Consider the following 21,533-nt stretch of genomic DNA (forward strand, 5'->3'; position numbering starts at 1 on the left):
GGACACATTGTTATTCACTTGTTAATGAGCAGAATTGTTACTGACCTGCATGCAAGCAGGACAGTGTTACTATCAGACAGGTGAGCAGGACACTTTGTTACTCACATGTATATCGGTGAGCAGGACACATTGTTACTCACCTGTCTATTGGTGAGCAGGACACATTGTTACTCACCTGTCTGTTAGTGAGCAGGAGTTATTCACCTGTCTATTGGTGAGTGGGATAGTCTTACTCACTTTTCTACTGGTGAGCAGGACACATTGTTACTCACTTATCTGTTAGTGAGCAGGACACAGCATTACTCACCTGTCTACTGGTGAGCAGGACACAGTGTTACTCACCTGTCTATTGGTAAGTGGGATACAGTGTTACTTGTTTACTGGTGAGCAGGACACATTGTAACCTGTCCGTTAGTGAGCAGGACAGTGTTACTCACCTGTCTGTTGCTGAGCAGGACAGTGTTACTCACCTGTATGTTGGTGAGCAGGACCAGTATTCGCAACAAGCAAAATTAAGGCGAGCAGATCACTCTCCTAAAATTGTTCTAGGCGTGCAATCACATGATCTTTCAAATAAAACACATTAAAAATGTATAGCAAGCAGGGCTCACGGGACAGGGCGAAGTGAGCCCAAACTTTGCTCTGACCAGCCTGACTTCGCCATGCCAGACACTGTAAGGCAAAATCTGTGCTCCTTTTTAAAAACAGTCATCACTTGCAATGTACACATCATGGATGAATGGTAAAGAACTTGAGAAACACCTATTCATAGATAATAATTAAGTGTTAAGTGTCTGAGTGTTTGAAGAGAGACTGGCGCCACAAAAATCATGCGACAGGCTCACAGATACTGGTAGACTGTCTAGCTCAGACAACACCTGTGTCAGCACTAATAGATGGCCTAAACGTGTTACTGACTGTTGAAGCGTATTGTCAGGCGAATGTTCTGGAAATTGTACAAGGGTGGGGATCTAGACTATGGCGAATGAATTTTAGGGAGTTTGGGTCATGCTCCACCGGAAAATACATTGAAATTTTTTTATTCGTTTGGAGCAGCAGACCTTGATGTGAAAAAAATAATGCGAGGAGTAATTAACTAGTTTTACGCAGACTTTGTCATAATGTATTAATTTAACATACAAAACAGATGTCGAAATTATAAAAGAATACAAGCAAACCTGTCCTAGTGGAGTTTTAATGTATATGCACTCATAATAAAAGGTAACCTGTCCTACACACCCAGCAGCCACCTAAACTGGATCTCCAAGTCGCTAAAGTGTCTGTGTTAAGCGACCACTGTAAATTCTATATACTTTTTGTTTTATGTTAAACAGTGACAAGGTGCAGCAGATAAGCTATTTTCACACCATCACGGATACTACTACCCATTCAGTCTGACAACTCCACAGTGTATCACTTAAGAAACTGTGACTGTGGAACACATTTAATTGCAGATACTAGTCCATTCAGTCTGACAACTCCACAGTGTATCACTTAAGAAACTGTGACTGTGGAACACATTTAATTGCAGATACTAGTACCCATTCAGTCTGACAACTCCACAGTGTATTAATTAAGAAACTGTGACTGTGGAACACATTTAATTGCAGATACTAGTCCATTCAGTCTGACAACTCCACAGTGTATCACTTAAGAAAGTGTGACTGTGGAACACATTTAATTGCAGATACTAGTCCATTCAGTCTGACAACTCCACAGTGTATCACTTAAGAAACTGTGACTGTGGAACACATTTAATTGCAGATACTAGTCCATTCAGTCTGACAACTCCACAGTGTATCACTTAAGAAACTGTGACTGTGGAATGCATTTAATTGCAGATACTAGTCCATTCAGTCTGACAACTCCACAGTGTATCACTTAAGAAACTGTGACTGTGGAACACATTTATTTGCAGATACTAGTCCATTCAGTCTGACAACTCCACAGTGTATCACTTAAGAAACTGTGACTGTGGAATGCATTTAATTGCCTCTGGGGAATCTGAGCTTGACCGTGGTAGATTAATCTACTAGAAAAATACTCTGCATGGAATAGTTATTAAATGAAATGCGAAGACAAACTTATGAGAGAATGAATTCTAAACGGTTAAATTAGTGTTGTTCAATTACATGTGGAAAGGTGATTAAAAAAAAAGAAGAGCACATATCCTTCAGTTAGCAGTACAGACGGTAATTTTTTTTAAAATAATAATAAAAATAAAAATACAGATTGTAAAAGTTGCACCTGTATTAAAATAACTTCTTTTTGCGTATTTTATTTTTTGGATTAAAAATTAAAGTCTCCCTGCTGTTAAAAACTTCGCCCTCTCTAAAGTTTGAGAGAGAAGTGACTTCGCTCTATGATTATGACCTTGCGTGAGGCCTGGCAAGGTGATCAATTTGCCACTTTCCTAAAACTTTACAACTGAGTGTGGAGGGGAGCGGGAGTGATCAGTCGCCCTTCCCGGTGAAGACTGAGGACAGTGTTACTCACCTGTCTGTTGGTGAGCAGGACAGTTACTCACCTGCCTGTTGGTAGGCAGGACACAGTGTTACTCACCTATCTGTTGATGAGCAGGACAGTTACTCACCTGCCTGTTGGTGAGCAGGACAGTGTTACTCACCTGTCTGTTGGTGAGCAGGACAGTGTTACTCACCTGCCTGTTGGTGAGCAGGACAGTGTTACTCACCTGCCTGTTGGTGAGCAGGACAGTGTTACTCACCTGTCTGTTGGTGAGCATGAGTTACTCACCTGCCTGTTGGTGAGCAGGACAGTTACTCACCTGTCTGTTGGCGAGCAGGAAGTTACTCACCTGCCTGTTTGTGAGCAGGACACTGTTACTCACATGCATGTTGGTGAGCAGGACAGTTACTCACATGCATGTTGGTGAGCAGGACAGTGTTACTCACCTGTATGTTGGTGGGCAGGACACAGTGTTACTCACCTGTTTGTGAGCAGGACACAGTGTTACTCACCTGCCTGATGGTGAGCAGGACACAGTGTTACTCACCTGTCTGTTGGTGAGCAGGACAGTGAAAGAAAGAAAGAAATATTACGACGCACTCAACACATTTTATTTACGGTCATATGGCGTCAGACATATGGTTAAGAACCACACAGATTTTGAGAGGAAACCCGCTGTCGCCACTACATAGGCTACTCTTTCCGATTAGCAGCAAGGGATCTTTTATTTGCGCTTCCCACAGGCAGGATAGCACAAACCATGGCCTTTGTTGAACCAGTTATGGATCACTGGTCGGTGCAAGTGGCGTACACCTACCCATTGAGCCTTGCAGAGCACTCACTCAGGGTTTGGAGTCGGTATCTGGATTAAAAATCCCATGCCTCGACTGGGATCCGAACCCAGTACCTACCAGCCTGTAGACCGATGGCCTAACCACTACGCCACTGAGACCCGTCAGCAGGACAGTGTTACTCACCTGTCTGTTGGTGAGCAGGACAATGTGTTACTCACATGTATGTTGGTGAGCAGGAGTTACTCACATGCCTGATGGTGAGCAGGACACAGTGTTACTCACCTGTCTGTTTGTGAGCAGGACACATGGTGTGAGGTCTGGCGGGGTCTGCTGACTACAGTTGAGTCCGAGTGTGATGAGGATGTGTTTGAGAATCTGAAGTCGTGTGGAGTTTGATTTCTTCAGATGGCGGAACTCGGCCGGTTCTCCCACCATGTCGGTCGGGTCACGCTCGAGAAGCAGCTGTCAAAGACACAAACACATCACGTTACACATATCATTTTATTACAAACCCATTTAATTTTACTGTAGTAGACAATTCTGACCATGCAATAACAAAATATTTTATTCAGCATATGTGTGATACATAATCGCACATGCATAGTACATGTGCACCAGAATAACATCATGTCTCTAGCTAGGAATGACATCATGTCTCTAGCTAGGAATGACATCATGTCTCTAGCTAGGAATGACATCATTTCTCTAGCTAGGAATGACATCATTTCTCTAGCTAGGAATGACATCATGTCCCTAGCTAGGAATGACATCATGTCCCTAGCTAGGAATGACGTCATGTCCCTAGCTAGGAATGACGTCATTTCTCTAGCTAGGAATGACGTCATTTCCCTAGCTAGGAATGACGTCATGTCTCTAGCTAGGAATGACGTCATGTCTCTAGCTAGGAATGACGTCATTTCTCTAGCTAGGAATGACATCATTTCTCTAGCTAGGAATGACATCATGTCCCTAGCTAGGAATGACGTCATGTCCCTAGCTAGGAATGACGTCAAGTCTCTAGCTAGGAATGACGTCATGTCCCTAGTTAGGAATGACATCATGTCCCTAGTTAGGAATGACGTCATGTCCCTAGCTAGGAATGACGTCATGTCCCTAGCTAGGAATGACGTCATGTCCCTAGCTAGGAATGACGTCATGTCCCTAGCTAGGAATGACTAGTAGGAATGACATCATTTCTCTAGCTAGGAATGACACCATGTCATCATGTCCCTAGCTAGGAATGACGTCAAGTCTCTAGCTAGGAATGACGTCATGTCCCTAGCTAGGAATGACATGTCAGCTAGGAATGACATCAAGTCCCTAGCTAGGAATGACATCATGTCCCTAGCTAGGAATGACATCATGTCCCTAGCTAGGAATGACGTCATGTCCCTAGCTAGGAATGACGTCAAGTCTCTAGCTAGGAATGACGTCATGTCCCTAGTTAGGAATGACATCATGTCCCTAGTTAGGAATGACGTCATGTCCCTAGTTAGGAATGACGTCATGTCCCTAGCTAGGAATGACGTCATGTCCCTAGCTAGGAATGACGTCATGTCCCTAGCTAGGAATGACGTCATGTCCCTAGCTAGGAATGACGTCATTTCTCTAGCTAGGAATGACATCATTTCTCTAGCTAGGAATGACACCATGTCCCTAGCTAGGAATGACGTCATGTCCCTAGCTAGGAATGACGTCAAGTCTCTAGCTAGGAATGACGTCATGTCCCTAGCTAGGAATGAGATCATGTCTCTAGCTAGGAATGACATCAAGTCCCTAGCTAGGAATGACATCATGTCCCTAGCTAGGAATGACATCATGTCCCTAGCTAGGAATGACATCATGTCCCTAGCTAGGAATGACATCATGTCCCTAGCTAGGAATGACATCATGTCTCTAGCTAGGAATGACATCATGTTCCTGGCCAGGAGCTCAACGTTCCGTCAATTCCATAAAATTCAACCAACTTACCAGACAAAGTAAGTTGTAATATTTAATTAAACTTTTGTTAATCACAGTATAGAAAGGTGGTATGTAATAAATACAGAACCACATACCAGTGGTTTTGTTGCGGTCTCTGGGTATAATAATTTTTTTTGTTTAACGACACCACTGGAACACATTGATTAATTATTCAATGGCTATTGGATGTAAAACATTTGGTAATTCTGACCAATCAGCTGAATGGATCCACCAAGGTGGTTCGATCCTGCGACGCAAGCACCTCAAGTGAGCACTCAACCGACTGAGCTAAATCCCGCCTCGTTTTGCAATAAATAAAATGTCAAAACAATTAGTATGTGGTTCTGTCTATGTACTAGCCACATGTAAAGCATATACTACTGAATGAAATAATTAGGAAAAATAAAAGGAATTAGCAGGACAGGCACTGTTCACATATTTTTATATGCCCACTTAAAACTGCTGTGTTGGAATACTGTGTACAAAGGTCTACAAGCCCAATTTGTTGGCTCTCTGATGAAGGGGCTAACATACAATATTATAAACAACAGTACCAGTGAGATACATGATATGCCCGTTAGGAGTTTGATGGAAAACCATAGATATTAATGAATATGTTATGGGTATGATTCAATTCTAATTATGTGATGTATGAACAGTTTGTTTTGGTGACACATTTATATTGACAAAGAAACAGTTTATGTATGTAACATTAACAAAACATTGTATTGTCGGTGCTGAATTGCATACTGGAAGAGTAATTATATTTTATGGACAGGACAAGTAAGTATAGACACATTATTTAATTTATTTATTTGTATCACAGTGACATAGTAACTGTATGTGACACACCACCATCCAAAGTTGTTCCTACGTGTGAGGTTTGCTGGTCCTGTATGCATCTGTATGCAAGATATGATCCGGACAAGGATTTACAGTTATGTGCAGTAGACCGTGAAAAGTAGGTCACAGTGACCTAGTAATAGTATGCGACACACCACCATCCCAAGTTGTTCCTACGTGTGAGGTTTGCTGGTCCTATATGCATCTGTATGCAAGATATAGTCTGGACAAGGATTTACTGTTAAGTGCAATAAACTGTGAAAAGTAGGTCACAGTGACCTGGTAATAGTACACGACACACAGCCATTCCAAGTTGTTCCTACATGCAAGGTTTGATGGTCCCATATGAATCTGTATGCAAGATATGGTCCGGACAAGAAAAAGTTAACAGACGGACAACGCTATACCATAATATGACCCATCATAGATGGACATATGAAAATCAATTGAGGAAATTCATTTTAATTCTGGTAACAACAACTTGATATTTAACATCTTTAGTTGGTTAATCCATGAATATGGAAATAAATTGTTATAAGCTGCACTTATAAGTAACATTATCTAACAAAAGTTTAAATATTCATTTGCCTGTTTATCAGAGAGGGACTACAGTTATTTTCTAAAGTCTGGTTTTCTTCTCAACTGACTGACCTGCGACAAAACAGCCACTCCGCTAGAACCGGTGACCGCCAACTTCTGCCTGACAAACATTAACACAGGTTCTCCGGTCAATGGGTCACGTGCCATCGTGTTCACCACTACACCCACCATCCTCGCCAAAACCCCAGAATAGTTGAATGGACCTCGAAGAGTGCTGACCCCCTTCCATGTTTCAATGTCCAACTCTGTGACCCCGATACTGTTCTGAACCTTCTTCCTCTCAACAAACTCCCCGTCCAGCGAGCTCCCACAGCTCAGCACCCGGCCACCCTTCTGAAAATATCTGATGAACGTCAGGTTTACGCCATCGTACAGGCTCTCACACGAAATTATGAGCAGAGCGGAGTTGTCTGCCCATGGCGCTGAGTTGACCTCTGCATGCTGCAGATGGTATATAGTGTAACAGTCGGTGTTCAGACACTGTTCAAGAGAAGCCTTCACTCCCTGGAACCTACGGACAGAGTCTTTCTTTCCACAGTAGACAAGGACGTTTGGCGGTTTCATCGAAGCTGAACCAGAGATGTTACGCACTCTGGGATCAATGTCACAACCATTCAAGTCTGTGTCGTTAATGTCCACACCGTTTAAAGTCACACCAGTTGTCTTTACACCATTTACATTCATGTTGTCTGTAGTCACACTGTTGGAATCTATGGCTACACTGTTGGAGACCACTTCTGCAGTATCCTTAGCTAAACTGGTTGTGTCATCATCTATGGTTGTGTCACCACTAGATGCCTCATCAACTTTCTGAACAGTCACAGTTGGTGGGATGTCCTCGTGCACCAGTTCTTCCGAACTCTCACACTGTAGCTGGAGATCCTCATTGCAGCTGTCTGGTGAGTTGACCACAAACACTGGTTTTCTGTCCTCCATTTTGTTACAGTTTTCTGGTGAGTTAAACACGAACACTTGCTGTCTTTCATCCACCTTGCTGTCCTCACATTCAGCATCTTGCAGAAACCTATGTGGCTTGCCTTGACATTCTACAGCTGGAAAAAACAAAGAAGAAAAATGTATTTACAACAGCATCTTGTTCAATGACAGACCTCGTAATATGCATCAGCATTAAACAATTGATTAATATCAGTGCTTGTTTTGCCAGACCAAATTAATTTATGAAATAAATATATATATAAAATATAAATATTTATGCTGAAGCAAAATATAAACGTACACATATAAATAACACATATAAATAACACATATAAATGTACACATATAAATAACACATATAAATGTACACATATAAATAACACATATAAATAACACATTTTGAAGTCTTACTTTCTATATGTTGGACATTATGTTAAAACCTCACTGCATTTATTGTAGTCAGATGTGTATTTAGAATTATTTTGGAAACAAGGAATTTTTTTTTATTTAATGATGCTGAAGTGCATGTTTAGTCGGTGGATACAATGGCTACAAAATGATATATATATATATATATATATATATATATATATATATATATACATATATACATGTACAATGGCCATTGATAGGACTACTGGCTGTCAATCAAAACATTTCCAAATAACCATGCATATCATGTGTAAGTCTATGCTGTAACTTCAAATTGTTACATAGACTTACTTTTCATGAGGTTCATTTCAACACTGACAAGAAATGAAATGTTTTAACGACACCTCAGCACAGTTTTAACTACAGCTATTTAGTGTCTAATATGTCAACAGACAGAAAGAGCATAAACCTACTTTGGCCACATAGGCTACTCCTACTGATGAAGCAGCAAGAGATATTGTATATGCATTTTCCGATAGACAACACAGCACATACCACAGCCTCTGCTGTGCCAGTCATAGGGCACTAGTTGTGACTGGGAAAACCCCCCCGAGTCTACTGAGAGTGAACTATCCTGCGTCCCGCTGCACGTCTTGCGAGCAAAGCTAAGAATATAAATACGTACTAATTATCTTGTGAATCTCCAGATTTTCCCCAACAGTCAGATGACCGTGACCAAACGCATCACACATCGCGACAAAACCATCAAGACTACAGTGCAGGACAATCCCAAATGGTATTCCAGGTTTCCAAGCAACTGGGCAGCCAAGTGTCAACACCTGTTAAAAAATACACTCTTTATGCACAAAAAACTATAAATTACTAGTCTTAAAATGTTGAGGATCAGTTAATTAACTATGAATTTTTTGACTAATTGTAATGATACAAAATTAAGTAGTTAAATGAATAATCTTTCAAAACTTGATGGGATGAAATGCAAACTGTTTTATTTGAATGGCTATTGCGATGTTTGAACCAGTCTACGTGAAAAGGTGAAAATACCATAGGTAAGAGGTATAGATAATAAATGAAAAACAATTAGTTGTTAAAAGGACTTTATTGATGTCGTTGGGGCCAGATATTCATATTTACAAAAACAAAACAGACTTAACTGCAACCTTTTTTTTTTTTTTATATTCACTAGCTGTCGGGCATGGCAATAGTAGTTATTTACTAGCCCAACATTGAATATCACTAGCCATGTGAGTGGAGCTACCATAATCTAGAAGCACTGGTATGACATTAATATTTATTGGAAAATTAAATAAAATGGCAACCAGAAATATTGTGTAAAAGATACTGATATTCTAAAAAAAAAAATGTATTAAACATGTACTTCTAGTTGTTTTAAAGGCTCTTGGTCTTTGCTTATAAAACTTACCAGCCTAGACGTAAATATTGAATGACATCCTACACATACGATTAACAAATCACTGTGCTCGAGTGGTGTTATTAAACAAAACAAAAATTAACTTTTCATACAATTTGTGTGGCATTGCCATGACGTTAACGTTTCACACTCTATTGGAGTGTTCAGTCTAGACTCATACACATACAATTTGTGTGGCATTGCCATGACGTTAACGTTTCACACTCTATTGGAGTGTTCAGTCTAGACTCATACACATACAATTTGTGTGGCATTGCCATGACGTTAACGTTTCACACTCTATTTGAGTGTTCAGTCTAGACTCTAAAGTTTGATAAGCAACAGGCCTGTTAGCTGGAAACTAAACAACAGTAGCAAACTCTGGTGCAGTCAACTCACATGAATTCTGCATACTGGCGGTGTGTCCAGTATTTTCTTCTGGTACGCGATCAGGTCGCTAGGTCGGTCGGCCTCCAGCAGAACCATGATACTTCGTAATGAGCGGTCACTGCTGGGATTGATGTCCATGTACGCCGTCCACAGATGCATGTCTACCGTTTGCTAAAAATCAAATTCAAATCAAATAAATATTTGTTTAAATGTATAGAAGTGTATGCATAAATATATTTTAACTTAAATTTAGTTAAAATATTCCAAAGAACCCAGTTAAAAATTATCTCAAAACCTTTTACTACAACAGGAAACATTTTATTATATTTTTTTAAATTAATGACAGTTGCTAATCTATTTAGTTATCAATGTCAGTGTTTTAATGTTAAAATGATCTCAGGCCTCGTGTCTTGTAATTTACATGCAAGTGAAAGTCAGCCTGCCTAACAAAAACTGTTATGGGCTAGGAATGCTGGATTTGTTTTTTTACTTCAATGAACATGGAAACATGAAATTTGTTTTGACAAAGAAGGAAACAGCCTAATGATATGTCTATTTGTGCTGTAGTTAACAAGCATTCTGACAAAGAAGGAAACAGCCTAATGCTATGTCTATTTGTGCTGTAGTTAACAAGCATTCTGAGAGTACTGCTAAAACAATACGTCTCCTACTGGGCCCAAACATTTTTTGTATATCAAGGGCCATAACTCTGTCAAAATGGGTAAATCACCATTAAAGTCATACCTGATCTATAACAGTACCTGATAAAACTACACACAAAATTTCACTTCACTATTTTGAGGTGCTGCAAAAACATGTCTAGAAAACAAATTTTGAACAGTCTCCGAAGTTGAAGGGCCATAACTCTGTCAAAAATGGGTAAATTGCCATGAAGCTCAAACTTGATCTGTAGCAGTACAAGATAAAGCTATACACAAAATATGAGCTCAATATCTTAATGCATTGTGCAAAATAGTCCAGAAAGCTATATGTGGGACAGCAGACAGACAGACAGATGTGAGACCAATAGTCCCCTCCGGCTGTACCAGTAGGAGACTAGTAAGTTATTTCTCTTCTGATGAAAGCATGTGCCACATGCAGCTTGGGAAATGAACATAGCATGTCTTAACACAACATCTATATATCTTAGGGACAATTGTAGTCCAGATGTGACACCAAAACAAATCTGTTAGTATGTATACTGTAAATCCTGAAATTAACGCGTCCCTAAATTAATGCGAGTGACGGTGGGAAGACTAAAATGCGACATGAAATTAATGCGAGTAGCCTCCCTTTGAAAGATTACTTTTCTAACATACGTTTGTGTACTTTTCTGTTAAATCCGAGTTAAAGGTCTCTTCAATGAGATCAACTCACTAACATGTCTGTGCACATCAATTACCCTGTTTAGTCCCTAGTGTTTTTGTTAAGATCAACTCAAAGCATATGTTTTTAGCAATCATTTACGTAATGTGTATATTTAGCTAAATCTGGTTAAACATGTATGTACTATTACAACTGTATCTTTATCTGTGAATGATGATTTCAAAGTCATTATGAAAGAACAATTCACCCAGTGGGATACTGACAAAGTTGCATCAAACGTGAACAGTAAAAACAAAGAAATTGTCGACCTCACGATTAGCGTGCTAAAACACATTCACGTGCAATGGACCATGTCAGCTATTGACAGGGTGGACAAAGACCCTGCAGTCGTCACACGTGGCTGGCAGCTTGCTGAACTATTGGACAATTAGTCTGTCTCGCCTACAATGAATTGTTTTCCAGTTGTGTTTTATAAATTTATTAGAATTTTAATCTTTGTTTTGTTTTAATAACATGGGGCACATAGATAAAAACATAGCATTTTTCGCATTAATATTATGATCGCATTAATTTCAGGATCTACAGTAATGTACAAACAGATACCCACAACAGGAAGAAACCTGATAGATCTCACCAACTGAAGTTCAATCAGAACGTACCTTAGGCTCGACTGTGGAAATGAGCAGTTTTTCATCGTTTACGTATTGTCGCACCGTGTACGTCTCGGAGCATTTCAGCAGAGCAGAATGCAAGAAGTCACCAGTGCTGCCCTCTTGAGTCAGGCACACTCTCTGAGCCAAAATACTTGACCTGAAAATACAAACACATGTGACCGATGAACACAACTCAGTCTGAATAGGATTTGGCTATGTTTATAATTAAATGTCTACAGCAGTGCTTTGAAATACATATGTGAATGTACATGTGATACAATAAAGATTAACACAACTCAGTCTGAATATGATTTGGTTAGTTCAAAATATTATAGTTGAGTTTGCAACAAATATTAAATAATGTGAATGCACCTAAGTTTCTCATGATCTTAACATAAAATAATTTTTATTTTTTTCTATGATTTCAATCTGTTTTAACCTTGTTTTGCAAGACTATATCTTCAGGTTGTGCACACCATCAAGGACAAGGAGAGGGTTGTGGAGGTGGACAGCAAGACATTAAAACAATCTAAGGACCTGTTAGCTATGAGCGAGAAATGAGAGAAATGAGAGAAAAAAACAAGAAGAAAAGATGACAGCTTGAAAAAAATAATGCAATGGCAATAACATTGTTTGCTCTCTTAATACTGTACTTGTGTTTAGTAATAGATGTTAACTAATGCATAGGTGTGATTGAGGCTTTAATAGGCATCAATAAGTTCACTTTTGGCAAATGGAAATGAGTTACGCCAAAACAAATTGGATAACCTGTTTTAAAATTGAAAAACAAAATTGAAAGATCTACAGCTACGACTGATTATTGACAGCAAAGCGCTGTTATAACGAACTGGAAGGGACCATGATAGTTAGTTTATTGACAGCAAAGCGCTGTTATAACGAACTGGAAGGGACCATGATAGTTAGTTTATTGACAGCAAAGCGCTGTTATAACGAACTGGAAGGGACCATGATAGTTAGTTCATTGACAGCAAAGCGCTGTTATAACGAACTGGAAGGGACGAACTGGAAGGGACCACGATAGTTAGTTCATTGACAGCAAAGCGCTGTTATAACGAACTGGAAGGGACCACGATAGTTAGTTCATTGACAGCAAAGCGCTGTTATAACGAACTGGAAGGGACCACGATAGTTAGTTCATTGACAGCAAAGCGCTGTTATAACGAACTGGAAGGGACCATGATAGTTAGTTTATTGACAGCAAAGCGCTGTTATAACGAACTGGAAGGGACCATGATAGTTAGTTCATTGACAGCAAAGCGCTGTTATAACGAACTGGAAGGGACCACGATAGTTAGTTGATTGACAGCAAAGCGCTGTTATAACGAACTGGAAGGGACCACGATAGTTAGTTGATTGACAGCAAAGCGCTGTTATAACGAACTGGAAGGGACCACGATAGTTAGTTGATTGACAGCAAAGCGCTGTTATAATGAACTGGAAGGGACCACGATAGTTAGTTTATTGACAGCAAAGCGCTGTTATAACGAACTGGAAGGGACCATGATAGTTAGTTTATTATAGCAGTAGTTCGTTGTACACATTTGCATAAGTTGGTTATTAATGTATATAAGGAGATAAAACAGGACTTTATGATCAGGGGTTCAAACATTTTCAAAAAAATTACTTGCCACAGGGCAAGTGCCAATCAGATATTCACTTGCCCCATATATTTTTCCACTTGCCCATACTTCTTACGGTAACCAATTGTGTTACTCCTATTTAATTTAATACAGTGCAGTGTAATAATCTTGAAAGTAATTGGTTTAATTCCACAAATAAAGAATTTTGCCAATAGGTTACAATACTTACCTAGGAAGTACTAAATGTATATGTCTGTCCAGTAGTATCAACTGTCTTCTCTATTGATTTAAACTTTATTTTTTAAATAGTGTCCATTTGTTGATTTAAACTTTGTTATTTGTTTGGTAGTGTCCACTTGTTCATCTAAATATAATTATTGTGTCCATGTATGTCTTAGTGATCACTTGTATGACCGTGGATGTTGTGAGATCCCTTTCCACTCGTGAGCCATTCTTTTATGGCTGGCATTGTTTTAAAAATGTTTAGGGATTTTGGCCCATGTGTCATTATTGTGTATATTATTTTAAAAAATTTGTCCCTGAACACTTCTCTGGGGGGTCATTCCGTGTCAAATCACCAAAAACCCCAGATATTTTAAACCCGACCGTCTCAGATTTTTATGAAACTTGGTATTGATTAGGATTCCACAGCACTAAATTCCAAATTTTAGGCCAATCGGACCAGTGGTGTGGGAGATATGGCCCCCCAAATTTTGAGATTTTCGGCCAAAATGGGCGTGGCCGCCAACCTTTGAACCCTCATATCTCAGGAACTACTAGGCCAATCTTTATAAAATTGGTATTGTTGGAAAGGCAATTTGACAAGGATTCCAAATCTGTCATTATTGTTCAGATTGGAGAATGTTGGGGTACACTGACCGTTTGACCTTTGTTATGACCTTGAAATTGACCATGTGGATCACATGACCTTGAGATGACCTTTCTTGTAATTTAATCTCCCACATGTTAACTAAAACATATAAAAGTTTCAGAGGTGTAATATTCTTTGTTTAGCAGCAATACACATTCAAAAATTGCATGTCCATGAAAATAACACCTTTTCTGCCATTAACGTCTGATTAGCTATACTGAAGTAAACCCGAATGACCAATTCCTGATGCTAGGAATCACCATCTCTCTTGAACACCGAGTAATACATGCTATGATCATATGATATCAAACTACTTCCTTCATTGCCTTCTCACCAGTTCAGCAGTCACAGAATCATTCGGTCACCCACTTCCCCCATAGTCTTGTAATTCTAGTATCATCCTTTTTACTCAGAGAGTACATCCGTCGAGAAGATGCAATAGAAGGTGTATCATCTCCATGCTCGTCTGAAATGTCCTCAACTAGCCCAACCCATGCCTCATTGTCATACAGACAACAAACATAGTTTTGCTTCATGGCTTCAATGGGAGGCTCCTCTGGTAACTCTGTCTTATCATCCTCAGAATCCTGGACAGATACTAGTTCTGGTGGGTCACTCTGCAGGCTCAGCTTGTAGGCATGCATCTTTGACTTAGACACATTGGGTCTGTGTAGGGACGCTGCAAACTGGCCTTGGTCAGCAACCTCTTCACCGTCCCCCCCAATTCCATCACAGGCACTTTTGCCGTGGCTTGTCGCAAAAAAGTTCCATTCACCTTCCAACCCAAAGTCCTCTTCATGATGGCACAGGTTAACAAAATTGTTCTTATTCTTATACTGTCCAGCACAGCCGTCAGTGAAATAATGGATCTTTTTCACATGAGGAAACTCAGTCTGAAGGTATGGAATAACAACACTCAAGAAAGCATACACAGTTACAGTTGAGTGCTCCCTAGTGTCACTCACTACACAAATGTTACAGTGTTCGAGGGTTCCATCAGCCAACCTGCAGTATGCCACAAAAGGATGTTTATTTTCCCACTGGAAACTCTGAATCTCATCCTGAACAATGTACGAGAAATTTTCCACAAAATCACCTTGCAGGACAAAGTCAATGCTTTCCTAAATATTAAATCTAGCCCTGAAACCCTTTCAGTAAAGTTAAGCAGGTCAGAAAACTAAAATGGCAGCAGATTACATGTATCATTGCCAAATGCCCACAAGCCTTGGGTATTTGGGTCAAACTTTTCAAGTATAAATCAGTTAATCAATGTCTAGGTAGACCTTGTTCACACTCTGTGCCGAAGACTGGGTGTACAAATACATTATGTAGTACATCACTGGATGAAGCCTGGTTTCAGACTGGGTTGTACTGTAGTTGATTGAAACCTTGTTCAAAACCATTGGCAAGGCCATATGACATGACAAAATGACTTAATAGGTTTTATGAAGAAAACATAATACTTACATATCAACATCTGACATAGTGTCCAACTTGAAAGCTTCAGATTATCAAAGAAATGCAGATCAAGAAACTTCTTTGTCTTAAATTTCTAATTGCCATGTGCTCAATGGGGATTTCCCCAGGGGATTTCAAGGAGTACCTGACATGCCTGAAGCCACACTTCCTGTTAACCCTTTGGGCCTGATTGTGTAGAATCTCTCATGCCATTTGGCATCTTTTAATATCCTTCAGGCATTCCTTCAGACATGTCAGGTGGATTTTGACTCCAAAGATGAGTTTTTGGTCTCAGAGAAGTCTATACATGTAGAAAATGTACATTGTAATGCATTGTATCAATCATCCGTGCAGGTATGCATTTTTAAAATCTATATTGTGGCTAAACAAAAAAGATTACACCTCTGAAACTTTTATATGTTTTAGTTAACATGTGGGAGATTAAATTACAAGAAAGGTCATTTCAAGGTCACGTGATCCACACGGTCAATTTCAAGGTCATAACAAAGGTCAATGGTCAGTGTACTCCAATCTGAACAATAATGGCAGATTTGGAATCCTTGTCAAATTGCCCTCCCAACAATACAAATTTTATGAAGATTGGTCCAGTAGTTCCTGAGATATGAGGGTTCAAAGGTTGGTGGCCACGCCCATTTTGGTGTTGTGGGATCCCAATCAACAAGTATACCAAGTTTCATAAAAATCTGAGACGGTCGGGTTTAACCCGTTGGGTGATTTGACACAGAATGACCCTGGGGTGTTTTTACCCTGTTAATAGCTGAGAAAAGTCTCTCGCAAACAGTCGTGGCTGGGCTCAAAGTAAACATGAGCTCTGTTATTTTGCAAATGTTTTTAAATAGTGCAGGCTTGGTAAACAAATACATTGATTGCAGCCTTGTATTTTTAACTTACTGAGCATAATTTATTTGTTAAAAACTATTAATAAAGCAGAAAAAATGAATATATTCACACCATCACGATTATGGCGTAGGGCTAATGAAATCTAACTTCACCGTACCCGTTCATTTTACACGAACGTAGATTTACATTTGCAAAGTACTGAAACACATTAAGTATTTTCTGCTACAGGGTTTATTATATCTAAACTAAAATGTCTTGCATCTTTTATAAGCATACAGTTCATAATATTTATGCTCTGTTCAAGTGAACTCGGAAATTATAAATTTGCTTTACACCCCTGTTCATTTGCAAAGAGCAGATGCCGGAACCACATTAACGTCCAATTTAATTTGAATATGTCATTTTTAAACTGTATCCCACCTCATTTACCATGTTTGCAAGGATTAAACATTATGATTGCACACACAAGGCCCGTATACTTTATTTTTATATGAGCTGTAAAGTGTATTGGATTTCTAAGTTTGAAGATCATCGAACCGATTACGTTCAGTGGCGGAAATTACCGATCTTAGTCGATAGTAAAAGGAGAATAACTCTAAAAAAATTTATCAAACTTTTCAACACATTGTTTTCAGTCTTGGTGTGTTAACACATTGGCAAGAGTTCTGATCTTAGTCGATAGTAAAAGGGGAATAACTCTAAAAAAATTATCAAACTTTTCAACACATTGTTTTCAGTCTTGGTGTGTTAACACATTGGCAAGAGTTCTGATCGTTCCAGCATTTAGGGTTAGGGTTAGTTGTCCTTAGAGCTATGTAAATGCTCGCACGATCGGAACTCTTTCCAAAGGTTTTACTGAGATTTGTACCAAAATTTTTAAAAGGTTTTAGGTGGTACATTAGTCACTTATCATCGGGCATATGCAGTTAACATAATTACTTGCCCGGCATGAAAATTCCACTTGGCACGGGCGTCGGGCGATGGGATTTTTGAACCCTGATGATCAGTTCGTTCTATGCAGTAGTTCATTCTAAGCATGTTCATTATAAGTGTACTTTACGGTAGTAAATTTTACACAAATGGTAAATCAGTTACCCCAAACAAAACATTACAATGAATGCATAAACAAAATGATTGGTCATGCAATTTGTCGAGGCCTACTTTAACATGGGTAACAAATAACAGCTTTACCTCCTAAGCGAGCGCGATATGACACTGGCATACATCTGTCGACGTCTGCTCCTGCGATACCACTGCACCAGTGAGATGTACGCGAAACCGATGAAGAAAATCATCCTGATTTCAGTGTAGTGTACACACTATCATTGTGTAGACCTTCACACTGCAAATATAAACACACACAGATATTTTACAATGTCACAGTCTTTGACATACTAGTCTTGGGGGTGGACTGGATAGACAGGGAAACAACTGGTTGATCAATCCTATAAAAAAAAAAGAATGAAAAGTTTGTTTTGTTTAACGACACCACTGGAGCACATCCATTAATTAATCACTGGCTATTGGATACAGTCAAACATTTGGTAATTCTGACTTGTAGTCATCAGAAGAAACCTGCTACATTTTTTTTAATGCATCAAGGGATCTTTTATATGCACTTTTCCACAAATAGGAAAACAAATACCACAGTCTTTGTCCAGTTGTGGTGCACTGGTTGTAACGAGAAAACCCCAATCAGCTGATTGGATCCACCGAGGTGGTTCGATCCTGCAACACAAGCACCTCAACCGATTGAGCTAAATTCCGCCCCAACTCAGAAGAACGGTCTATGTTGCAGAATACCAAATAAGAAAGTGCTGTGTCAAAGTTCGAGATGCACTGTCAACTATTTACTCAGTTAAAAAAACAGCTGTGGCACGGGTTGGTACTAATATGTAACACTGATTATTTGTGCAAATACTATCATCCATTGTCAATAAATAAATACACTTTTATTTGTTATATAGCTGTTGAAACCAGTGGCATAAATGAAACTGTGATTTTCAGCAAAATGAGGTTTTCTAATAAAAACAATGAAATCTCTTAAATGTTGTGACTCCCCATTTTCTTAAAGGCAAATTAAATATGAGGTGCCACTTTTTATTGAGTGTATTGCCTGAGTGTGTTGACATGCTGCTTTTTTTCAGTTTTATTAGTTCTAAAACATTAACACTATCAGCAATAGGAGTTGATTTGGTCCATCTATCACTTCTTCTTTATTTACTTACTTTTGTGCTTATATCCAATTAAGTTCAAGCACACTGTCCTTGGCACACACCTCAGCTATCTGGGCTGTCTGTCCAGGACAGTTAGTTAGTTGTTAGTTGGTTAGTGGTTAGTGAGAGAAAACAGGATTTTGTGGTCTTACACCTACCCATGTATGTCGTTAAAACTCATACTGGATGGATGGACCGGCCTCGGTGGCGTCGTGGCAGGCCATCGGTCTACAGGCTGGTAGGTACTGGGTTCGGATCCCAGTCGAGGCATGGGATTTTTAATCGAGATACCGACTCCAAACCCTGAGTGAGTGCTCCGCAAGGCTCAATGGGTAGGTGTAAACCACTTGCACCGACCAGTGATCCATAACTGGTTCAACAAAGGCCATGGTTTGTGCTATCCTGCCTGTGGGAAGCGCAAATAAAAGATCCCATGCTGCCTGTCGTAAAAAGAGTAGCCTATGTGGCGACAGCGGGTTTCCTCTAAAAACAGTGTCAGAATGACCATATGTTTGACGTCCAATAGCCGATGATAAGATAAAAAATCAATGTGCTCTAGCGGCGTCGTTAAATAAAACAAACTTTTTTTCATACTGGATGGTAGCCCGAGCTCTCTGACTGTAAGAGAGCTAGACGGACATTTGGACATAAACACGCTCTCATTACAGTCAGAGACCAACCTATGTCTTTTTTTGGCAATTCCTGACTACCAAACGGTAGGCAACGAGTCCCGCTCTAATACCACAACAATCCTATGTTTGACGTCAAATACCTTTACATCAATCATTTTCGAGTTAAGTGATACAAAAAAATCCACATATTAATCACTAATACACATACTACAGAAAGAAACCCGACAGCACCCACATTCAGCTACACTTCGTGACACTCCGTCGCAACAATTGCAAAGCTCGGCGATCTATTTCGAGACTGGGCGATTCCGCCTTGTGCAGCAGTTACAGGGTCATCTCATAAGAGGAGGCAGTACGTAGCACATACTTTTTGCCGTATCCTGTCGATAACACCCCAAATGGATCCTTCAAAATTCAAATGGAATCATTGTGTAAGTGTTTTGGTTTAATGACGTAATGAAATCCCTCATCCAAAACGGCATTAGCCAACTCTTCCATGTTGTAACTTTCGCTTGATATGAGACGGCCCCTGTAACTGCTGCACAAGGCGGAATCGCCCAGTGCGCGTCACGTGGTCTACGTCTCGAAATAGATCGCCGAGCTTTGCAATTGTTGCGACGGAGTGTCACGAAGCGTAGCTGAATGTGGGTGCTGTCGGGTTTCTTTCTGTAGTATGTGTATTAGTGATTAATATGTGGATTTTTTTTGTATCACTTAACCGCAAAATGATTGATGTAAAGGTATTTGACGTCAAACATAGGATTGTTGTGGTATTAGAGCGGGACTCGTTGCCTACCGTTTGGTAGTCAGAAATTGCCAAAAAAAGACATAGGTTGGTCTCTGACTGTAATGAGAGCGTGTTTATGTCCAAATGTCCGTCTAGCTCTCTTACAGTCAGAGTACTCGGGCTAACTGGATGGGTGCCCATACTGGGCTGCGAATCCTGTACCTACCAGCCTATGTCCATTGAGGCCGGTATCGATCACTAACCTACATGTTAGCCTGAGGAAAACCCCAAAACAAACATGATATTGGGATGGGAAAAACATGATTTACAATGTACCCCTTTTAGGCTTTTACAGTTTTGGGTATTTTTTCTTTCCTTCTGTGCTTCTCATACTAAATGTACATAGCTATTTACTATTAAATATGATATAATTAAACCTATGACAATGTTTATGATTTTAAAAACAAAACAACACATCAACTCAGAATATGTAACTGTGGAACCAGACCATCAAACATCCCGACACGGGCTTGTGGGCTTACCTTGCGAAATATTTACACACGTCATAACAAACACACACTTAATGTCAGCACACAATAAATACCTATACGACATACACAGCATAGTGTAATATCAATACATATATCTACCAGCTTATCTCTTGGCGAGTTTCCTCTAAAAGTTAGACATTTTACAACATAACAAGGTACGGTAACTCGAGCCGAATCTTCTTCGTTAGGTAAATTCGTCCATTTAAATTAGCGACCTTGGCCCCGTTCCACAAAACGATCTTAGCCCTAAGATCACCTTAAGTGCATAGCTACCTTATACACTAAGGTGATCTTAGTGCTAAGATCGCTTCGTGGAACGGGGCCCTGAAATACGAATGAAAGCGTATAAATTCTCAAATAGCATGGCTCGACTTTAACACATTTATGCACTATTTGTTACCGGTATTTATTTTCTAACTTCATCCCATTTCAGTATATTCAATATTCATTGTATGTGTTTTGCGATAGAAAAAAAACATATTGCATGCCAATTTAAAACACGGAATTTACATATATTTGTTTGTATAACGACGCACTCAACACATTTTATTTACGGTTATATGGCGTCAGAGCCATTTAAGGAATTACCATACTGATACCATACAAATTCACATGCTTTAAGGGAGCTAAAAATGACTCTTCCTAAACCAGTATGAGAGGAGCTATAGTAGTAGCTCCCCTTAAAGGACCACACAAATATTGAGAGAGGAAACCCGCTGTCGCCACTTCATGGGCTACTCTTTTCGATTAGCAGCAAGGGATCTTTTATATGCACCATCCCACAGACAGGGTCGTACACACCATGGCCTTTCATATACCAGTCGTGGTGCACTGGCTGGAACGAG

The 21,533-nt window shown here is 39.6% G+C and overlaps 1 protein-coding gene across 3 annotated transcripts in view; it reads right to left on the reverse strand.

Annotated features, from left to right (window-relative positions):
• LOC121372513 (biotin--protein ligase-like) overlaps positions 1–20,910 on the reverse strand; it is a 52,560-nt gene extending 31,650 nt beyond the window's left edge. Inside the window, exons 1-7 of one of the 3 annotated variants that reach the window (XM_041498868.1) lie at positions 20,788–20,910; positions 17,754–17,904; positions 11,778–11,928; positions 9,802–9,963; positions 8,659–8,812; positions 6,717–7,717; positions 3,543–3,722 (exon numbers count right to left, since the gene is read on the reverse strand). In XM_041498868.1, the coding sequence (XP_041354802.1) occupies positions 3,543–3,722; positions 6,717–7,717; positions 8,659–8,812; positions 9,802–9,963; positions 11,778–11,928; positions 17,754–17,857 (1,752 nt within the window). In that variant the 5' untranslated portion in view covers positions 17,858–17,904; positions 20,788–20,910. Of the gene's footprint in view, positions 1–3,542; positions 3,723–6,716; positions 7,718–8,658; positions 8,813–9,801; positions 9,964–11,777; positions 11,929–17,753; positions 17,905–20,679 lie in introns of all 3 variants that reach the window. The other 2 variants (XM_041498867.1, XM_041498869.1) reach the window with 2 other exon arrangements.
• Between the last annotated feature and the right edge of the window lie 623 nt (positions 20,911–21,533).

Source organism: Gigantopelta aegis, chromosome 4 (assembly GCF_016097555.1).
Source record: "Gigantopelta aegis isolate Gae_Host chromosome 4, Gae_host_genome, whole genome shotgun sequence".
NCBI lineage: Eukaryota > Metazoa > Mollusca > Gastropoda > Neomphalida > Peltospiridae > Gigantopelta > Gigantopelta aegis.